The following is a 9,385-nucleotide window of genomic DNA, read 5'->3' as shown; positions in this document are numbered from 1 at the left end:
TGGTTTTTTTTTTTTGTTTTTTTAAAGTAAGTGTAGAAAAATCAAAGCTTTTGAGAATAAACAAATCAATGCACTTTGAAAGTATAACAGTGTTATAGAATCATGTTTGATTTTACTGGACACAGGGGGTGAAACCCTAATTCCTTGTCTGAAGGCACATAAAGCTTAACTATCTAATTCAATTGCAGCAGCATTACACACAGTTTTAAAAACTCACATACATGTATCCAGTACTGCCAAGCTAACAGCCAGTATATTCAAAACAATACAAAAATAAAGATCTTAAAATAACAAATTACTTAGAAAACAAGACTGCACTCTTTGCTTCAGAAAGCACCCCTGAAGATTTATGTATACAGGTACAGTCAATGCTGTGCCAGTGGGAGCCTGTTTACTCTATCATTTGCAATGGTTCTCCCAGTAAATGAACTCAACATACAAGTAGGGATGCTCAAATTAATGAAACATTTTTACTTTTTCATTACAAGACAAAAACCCCAATATATTAGAACATTGTTTGAGTAAGAGTGAAGACTTTCAGGAAAGTCTAAAGAAAAGCTGTTACTTAAATTTTTTTCAATCAAATGACAGTTAAAATTTGTCCTTCATTTAACTTCTTCATAATTTTTCTTTCAAGACTCTCAGGTTGGAAAACTACAGCACGTCAAAACTCGTGGATGTTTCCCAGCTCCCTGAGTTTATAGATGGAGAACAGAACCATGCTGCATAGCATGTGGGTAGGCAGCACAGTACAGCATTTGCAGTACCAAGAATATGGAAAATTTATTATTGCAGAGACCAAAATCTTTGTGAAATGTTAATTGTTATGGTAAATGATGAATGGTATCCTCCAGAAGGAAGCTCCCAGGCAACCATCAGGCCTAAGCTCCCCTGCATTACGAGTAACAGATACTGAAGAGCGTGTTTGAGTTGTTCAGGAGCCAGCTTTAGAAATGGGTTAAAAATTGCTGGTACGGAATTCCGAGGGACACTGCTGGTGACATGGAAGATACCTGGGACCCAACCATTTCACATGCCCTCGTTTTTTCCCCGCCTGTGTTTATCTCAAAGCTTCTCAGCGAAGGGTTCGCCCTCGCTTTGCTTGGAGGAGACCAGGGAGCCGAGGAGGGCACAAAGCTTCACTCCTGCTGAAGAACCACAGAACGACGGGCAAGGCTGGAAAGGACCGCTTTGGGTCATCTCACCCCAGAGCACATTGCATAGAATTGTATCCGGACGGTTCTTGAATCTCCAGCGAGGGAGACTCCGCAAACTCTCCGGGAAATCTGTTTCAGAGCACACTCACTCGCATTGGAAAGAAAGCAAGAACTTCAGGATTCTAAAGAAAATCAGTGTACCTCGCTTTTTGCTTTTTCAAATCAAACGCTCCTAAGAGCCGGACTTGGCCAGAGGGGACGGACCCCTACATCCCTGCAGCAGCTCGGCGGGGCTGGCGGCAGCTGAAACCCAGAGAGCTTCGCCGCCTCCTGCCTCAGCGACCCTTCGCGAACGCCGCAGTTTGTCCCCTCCCCACGGCAGCTCCCCGCCCTCGGCCCAGGTCCCAGCGCCTCTCCTGCCCCTTCACGCCCACCCAGTGACACTGCGGGGAAAGGACCCTGGGGAAAGAGCCCCGCTCCCCGGGCCGCGCCCGGCCCAGCCCGGCAGGACGGCTCCGGGTGCCGCCTCCGTCCCTCCCTCCGTGCCTTCCTCCCTCCCAGCCGGCGGCCGCCGCTCTCCCCGCCCCCGGCCGTGTGTGCGGAAGCTGCCGGCGCCCGGGATTGTGGGAGCGGGGGGGACGCGGAGCGGGGAGGGGACGCGGCTGGGCCGGAGGGTTCCGGTGCGGGGCGCAGACGTGTCGGCCGGGGCCGCGGAGCGAGAGGCGCTGCCCCTGCCCGCTCGGAACAGCGCCCGGCCCGGGGCTGGCCCGGCGGCGCCATGGCCGGGACCAGCAGCCCCGAAGCCGTGAAGAAGCTGCTGGAAAACATGCAGGGGGACCTGCGGGGCCTGAGCCTGGAGTGCCGGAAAAAATTCCCCCCCGTCAAGGAGGTGAGTGGCGCTGAGCCGAATCAGGCCGGGCCGTGCTGGGCTGAGCCGGACAGCGGACGCCGTTCCGGAGGGGCCTCTATGGCCCCGGGGCCGGGCCGGAGCGGAGCTGCCGGCGAGCCCCTGCTCTGGTACCCAGCCCGGTGCCGTTCCCGGTGAGCTCCGACCTCCACGGCCGCGGGCTGTGCCCAGATGTGGCTGTGCCCAGATGTGGCTGTGCCCAGATGTGGCTGTGCCCAGATGTGGCCGTGCCTGTCGCGTGTTCTGTGGCTGCTGTTGTCAGTGCGCTGCCGAGGCGGGGGCCGTGGGCCGGGCTGTGCCCCTCGGGGCTGGCGGACAGACCGGCTGTCGACGGGCGAAGCGGGGGCGGCCCCTCGGCGCCCTGGGGAGAAACACAAAGTTCGGCTCGGCTGTGTCGGCGCCACGGAGCGAGCGGAACTCGCCGGAGGCGGGCTCGGCGCTGGGGCTTGTCCGCCCCGAGCGAGCGGGGAGCCCGCCGGGCGCCCTCCGGCCGAGGAGGGCCGTGCTCAGCCCCGGCCGGCCCTGCGGCTGCCGGGGGAGCCGGGGCCCCGCAGGTCTCCCCTCGGGTCTGTGCCTTGCCGCTCTCTCGAGGGCTGTGCTGCCCGGCCCGCTGCCTTATTCCTCAGCACTGCACACCCGTGACTGCCGGTGGCAGCTGTGGCGGTCGCTCGTCATCGCTGCCGCGTCGTTCTGGGGCTGTGTGGCTTTCCAGCGGTGTGGGCACAGCTGAGGAAGCTTGGGACACGCAGAAGTTTGGGTTACTGTTTTTTCCTCTCTTCTTAAGAAACTCTTTAATATACTCATTACAGTAGGACTGTGTATTTTGGTTTTGAAACGTGACTTTATGCTGTGCAGCCTGAGACCTCAGTAATCTCGGTGAACAGGATTATTTTAATTGAAGAGGAATCCGAATTTTTCTTGCTAACTTAAAATATACTTTTTAACCATATGTTTTCCCGTTGTTTTTATACAGTTAATTTTTTTCCCTATCAGCAGTTTGCTGCTTACCATTTAAAAAAGTTTTCTATGAGATAGCGGGAGGAAAAATATTAAACAATTAGATCAGATTAAGATGCAGACCCAGAAGCATCTGAGAAAGGCATTGCGGGTGTTGTGTGACTTAAGTTCCAATTAATGATAGCATATTTAATGTTGTACAAAGTAACATACACTTTAACAGCTGAATTGAAGCTAATGACTGTGCTTGTTTTGAAAGACATGAGGTGACACACTGTAGCACAGAATGTTGTGAACTATTTTAGTTTGCAGAGGAATGCTGGTGCGTTTGTGAAATTTTGTGTGGTCACAGAAAAATGAGAGAAAGTTACGATCAGTCCTGACGAATTGTGTGTGGTCACATGTAAAGAAGAAAGAGCTGCAGTCAGTAGAACAGAAACTTCTGTGTGTTTGAAGGGAGATGGGAGTGCTGCTTGCACTCCCTTCTGTGTATTACTGTGTGACTCTTGTTTCATCTCTGAACAAGTTTCCCCACTGTGTTAACATTTATTTTCCTTGAGATCTCCAAAGGACTTGGGCAGTGTCGTTCATAAGCTAAGTATTTTTAGTAATGCCTCATTAAGTTTGCCATGGCGGAATATTATAGTAACTACTGTGTGTACTTTATACTTGTTCAGCACGTTTATCATATTCTTGTGTAAGCTCAACCTTTATGTTGTTCACTTTAAATTGACAGCAATTTGTGTAGCTTTCTTCATTGAAAGCACTTAACAAACTTTTTCACAATTGTTTGGGATTTGGATAGGTTTATTGGAATAGTACGGGAAGGTGTTTATAAGGAGGTGGGACTTTCTGCTGGGAATTCTGTGCTTTCACCTCAGACAAACAGTCTGAGGTGAAAGCAGTCTTACAGTAGGATGTATGATACAGTTGCAGGAAACGATCTTACTTCCTCACTTCTGGAAGCCCTTTTTTGTTCTAGTTTTAAAGGAAATGGATGTCCTTTTTTTGTCAAATCTCAGCTGCTTAAGGAGATATTTCAATTGCATGCTTTTGGTCTGATCATGATTAGATTTGGCTAGAATGATCAGAGGAATGGCGTATTCTTCTTACTGACTTGAAACAGCACCACTTTTTTAAACCATGTTTAAATACTGGCTTTTGAAAACAGATTCTTACCAGCTCACTTTTTAACTTGTAGTGTAACTAAACTCTCCCACATGCATTGTAATTTATGAGTTTGTGTTGCAGTTGGTGTGTATGCTTTCATGTCACTTAATGCGCTTACCATACTGGGATAAAATTATTGAAAAACTCCTAGTCCCAAATTAATAGTTATGAGATGTAAATCAAGGTTGTTAGATTTGATAGGTACTTTGTAAAGGTAAACTGTTTCTCCTCATCTTTCTAGTGTCTGACACAGTCAAAGATTTTGCTCACAGTTGTTATCTTCAGCCACTTCTAAAATGAATAGTCTGTTCTGGTTTTGTTGTTTTATTTTTATATTTATAGTGTTAAAATTCTACAAAGTGAATTTAGGTGATGGGTTTGCTGTGATAAAAGTAGTAATGTACTTCTCAGTTCTGGTTGTTGCTCGGATGATTAACCTGAGTAAATTCTTTAACCAGTACTTTAAGGATTTAGACCAGTTGTATGATCAGAAAAATAGAGCCTGTTTTATTAAAAGGGGCTTAGTTTTCACTCTCTAAACACCTTTCTAAGTCATATGTTATTACAAAATTGTGCAGAATCTCTTAGGTTCTGAGACACCAAAACAATATTAAATGATTCTTTGAACAGGCATGTATATGACACAGCTGAAGAAGTTTAGTGGAGTTCTTTTGGAGGAGGAGGATGAGGGAGGGGTTTGTATGGAGAAGAGAAGGGGACAACCAACCATAGGATCTAGATCTTAGCCTCAGTTAGGAAGTAGAAGTGAGTTCTTAATGAAACCTTATTGAAAATGGAACTTGAACTCTTCAATGTTTTGAGGACTTTAATTTCATTTTTTCTGTTACTCTGAGTCTTTAAGGTTTTCTTAGTAGGTCATGTTCATGTGAAAATTGTGTAGTTGTAAGTCCAGTAACTTACAGCTGTAGAGTCTGAGGTTTTTGCTGACTTCAATAATCTGTTAAGAAACGTTGAAATTAGTGAGTTTCTCCCATTGTTAAACTTGGACACAAATATGGCCAACTTCCTTCCCCTTAGTTAGAGCTTTTAACTGAGAAATAACAGGATGTTGGCTCCAAAGTATCCATATGTTGTCTGTGCTCTATATTAACAAATATACCACAGTAGGATTTTCCTAGGTTATGCCATTTAAGGCTTTAAAAATGGGAGCTGCAGAAAGAACCTGAAATTGTATTGCTGACAAAGTTTGGGGTTTAAATAACATAACAGACTTATTTTTCTAAAGGGTGTGGAGAATACCAGTTCCTATTACAGTTGAAGCTCGTTTCTCTTTGTTGCTGGATGTATTTTATGTTTGATACTTCCTCAGATCAGCAGTGACTATAGAAGTGTACTAGGCATGAATGCTATACACTATGACCAAGAAGGGATATGGTGACTATGTCTCTGATATGCCAAACCTGTTTATACTGGCAGACATGCAAATAATGACATTGCTGGAAAATATGTTTGTATTTTCATGATGTATTTCTGTTGCCCAATTAGAAAAGTAGGTGCCAGCCATGGATGGGATAGAAGCTCTCAGGGAAAATGTAAATAAAGCACTGTCTTTTGGAGCTTGAAATTGCAGAGGATGAAACAGTCTTTGGTAGAGGCATCAGTCCTGTTGATGTTATCTCAAATAATCTGGTGTTTCTCCTAGAAAACAATACTACTTGATCTTTAACACATAATTTTTAATACAGTGGGCTCTGAGATTTGCTCTGTCCTAGAGAGTATTGCAGTGCTGCTTATGCTGCACTGAATTGCATGCTGCACACACAGAGCTTTATAAACTGTTTTGACCTGCTAGTGACTGGAGTTTTGGTATTGTGTTCTGCATTTGGGGAAAGCCTGTCGTCCTCTCCTTGGTGAACTGGAGTAAGAATTTTCTCTTATCACCAAATTGAAGATGGTTTACTGTCCTAAATAGATTTACCTGCTGTTTCTTATTACAGAATGAAAATACTGCTCGGTAAACTGCATCTGATTTGGTTAGATAATTCTACTGCATTAAAAAACTTAGAAATGCAAGGGGAAAATACTTATAATTGGCAGAAGTAATGGAGTTAAAATGAGAAATAAGTATACCCAAAAGTTTCTTGCAGCCTGAATTCCAGTTTTATGTAAATCCTTGTTGTTTACACAGATCCAATCAAGCAGTCGCAACTTTCTTGTAGGCTTGTGGCTTGTATTGTCTGTGTTGTCTCAGGTCTTTTCTTGACTTTTAAATAGGAGTAAAAGCAAAGTGAGTTTAGAAAAATACCACCAAAAACAAACAAACAAACAAAAGTAACTCTTATCCAGCTCCCTGCACAGTTTCAGGCACATCTCTGCTGGTAGGAGAGGGGAAGGCAGAGGGCTGGCAGTGTTGGGGCAGACAGGGACTACTGCAGGGTCAGCTTGGCCTGGGCCAGGGCATGCCCTTTTCTTGGCTGTTGTGTAATGGGTTGCAGGTGCCCGTATGTTTTAGGGTGTTTGTTGCTGTAATGGGGCTGGGAAAGAGGTTGTATTTGACTTGCCTCCACTGGAAGAGCATCACAGAGTTAGCTTTGAATATTTTGATCAGTAGAAGTGCTCTCTCGAGTCTCTTGGAAGAAAGCTTTTGGTAGCCTCACTGTGCTGTTTCTTTACCCAGTCCTTGTTTGAAGGAGCAGTATTGCTTTTACTTAGCTACTTGTTGAGTTGTGCACCTTTGGCACATAGACATCTTTTTGAAACTGTATTGTAATTTGCTGTATCTGGGAAAAGAATAGAATCCAATTTTGCAGACTTATTTTTTCTTCTTTTATAAGTAACTCTTCTTGCAGGCAAGTAGCCTTATAAAGCTAGGGTAAAAGTTAAAAAGGGAGGATTTGAGTGACTTCTGGACAAAGCAAACTTTAAATTATTCAATTACAGTAGATGTGGTGTGGACTAGCCTGAGGCAAGAGATAGGATTTGCCCTTACTGAGAGGCTGCATGCTGTGTGTGTGAAGACGAGCATTATTCTACATTTCTTGCTTTAGAGTCCAGTCTTGTTTGCATTGAGTGACATACATGACAGTTCAGTCCCCTGGGTTACATCATTCTTGTTTAGGAATGATATGCCAAACACATTTTAAAGCTAATGTAATTGGGAAGCTTGTTCTTTTTAGAGAACCTCTGATGTCATTGGGTAGCTGTGTGAAACTAAACATGAGGATGTATTGCAAAAGGTAAACACTCATTAAAAAGATACAGATCAGTTAATTTAGTGTATAATGTCAAAGTGATCATTAGGACTCCTAATGCAACTGGAAGGAACAGTTAAAACGTGTGAATATTTGTTAGCTGTTTGTTCTGTAATGGTAATAATATTTCAGAAATTTTGTTGAATATAGGGCAGTAGACATACTGCAGAAGGCTAAGAAAGAAATTACATGCTGAGCTGTCTTGTGATATGAGCATCTGAGTCATTTGATGTACTTCTAGCATTGAATAGTTTCTGAGTGCTCCGCATTCATTTTGCTCTGCTACTTTAGTGTTAAAAGGATGAGCCAAATGATCCTAGGAAAGAAGACATAAACCATTTTCTGTGGGAGTAACCAAGTTTTTGGGTTTCCTGCTTTATTTTTTGAATAAAATGGTTTAATTAATTCTGACACTATAGCCCACAGGGAATTCAACCTACACTGAACTTTCCAGGTTTATTTTCAGGTCTTCACAATATTAAAAGGATGAAAACTAGAGGATTTTGTTTGTTTGTTAGTTTTTTCAATGGGTATTCACTTAACTGTGTTTTAAGAGTTTTTTCAAAATAGAGAAACAATGCTCTGTAAAATGTCTGTTGTCATACTTAGGCAGCTTGCACTAAAGCATGTGTTTTGTGCATGTGACTGGAGATTACTCTGTAGCATTCTTGAGTTGCCAGCCCATAGCTGAGCTGGTAACTTGAAACCAGTAATCCCTAATATCTCTTTTATTTTTTTTTTATCATTTCTGATCTTTACCATTTGCTGCATCCGCTAGCTTCATGTTTGGAGTCCATTAATTTTGCAGTGATTTTTGTTTAATATTGACCTTTATACAGTAGTATTTTTTCAAAATTATGTTTTTAAAAGTAAAGTCTTACAGGGGAAAACATCTATTCAGATGTGTTCTAAGCTTCGTGGTCAATTGTAAATCATAAGTTTCATGTGATCATTTTAGTCTGTGAATAGAAATGTCACATGTTCTGAAGTGATTCACATAAGGCACACAGGTCAAGTTTCTTCATCATGTAATGGCTTGAAATGTAATGAATGAAGAAAATTGGTAAAATTTTCACTATATTGGTCTGTCTTTCTGCTTTCCAAGTTACACTTTTCAGTGCAGGATGAAGTTGCCTGATGTTGGGTGTCTGAGCTTCATTGATTGTGCAGAACACCTACACACTGGGTGTTCTCCATTGCCACTTGAGATTCAATAATGTTTCCTCCTTGACTTCCAGCCTCTGGTCCAGAAGAGCTTGGGTTTTCTGGTGTCTGCGTGTAGTTGTCTTGGATACAGAGGCCTGAGCTTAGACCTCTGCATTGAGCCCCTGCTAGTGGGTCAGCTGAATTAGCTCAAGGAGAGGCTTTAAGAATTAAGGGGCATTCAGGAGAGACAATCTCCATTGTAACAGGAGTCTAAATATTTAAATTTGTGCATCCTAATCTCTGATTTAATTCTCATCTGCCTCCCATGGCTTTTTGAATATTATGCAGGAAACTTGCAGCAGAAGTTGGAAATCCTTGGTGACTCCAGTTCTCAACTAGTGCCTAAACTGTGAACTGTTGTTTCCCTTTACCAGGTGTCTGGCAAATGGACATTGCTGACTGAATATAGTGCTTGTGGCAAATCCTCAAAAGTTGCCTGGTCCTGTCTGTTGTGCTTGAGAAGCTGAAGGCAACATTAGTTTGAACTTCAAGTGTATGTCTCCTGAAGCTCTGAAACAGGGTGTTGTTTTGTTTTTAACATAGAATGATAATTGTTGTGTCAAAAGTATGTAACTACGTTTCAAGTGCAAGTGCTCTGTTTCAGTGGTTTAAATTCAGTTGTGTGGTACTTGAATGGATCACTCAGAAATCTCTTAATGCTGGACATGGGCTCTCTCAGAACATCCCGATGCTACACAGGTATCTCATGTATTATATGCATTAGATATATGCATGTATATAAGGTGGTATATACATTAGGTACCTATGTAGTGTAG

General features: G+C 43.4%; 1 protein-coding gene across 3 annotated transcripts in view; it reads left to right on the top strand.

Annotated features, from left to right (window-relative positions):
- Window positions 1-1,895: 1,895 nt before the first annotated feature.
- Window positions 1,896-9,385, top strand: part of MON2 (MON2 homolog, regulator of endosome-to-Golgi trafficking) — a 66,303-nt gene continuing 58,813 nt past the window's right edge. For all 3 annotated transcript variants that reach the window (XM_063155152.1, XM_063155151.1, XM_063155153.1), the window contains exon 1: window positions 1,896-2,046. In XM_063155152.1, the coding sequence (XP_063011222.1) occupies window positions 1,936-2,046 (111 nt within the window). In that variant the 5' untranslated portion in view covers window positions 1,896-1,935. The remainder of the gene's footprint in view (window positions 2,047-9,385) is intronic.

Source organism: Melospiza melodia, chromosome 4 (assembly GCF_035770615.1).
Source record: "Melospiza melodia melodia isolate bMelMel2 chromosome 4, bMelMel2.pri, whole genome shotgun sequence".
Lineage (NCBI taxonomy): Eukaryota > Metazoa > Chordata > Aves > Passeriformes > Passerellidae > Melospiza > Melospiza melodia.
This window is presented reverse-complemented; position numbering and strand designations above follow the sequence as displayed.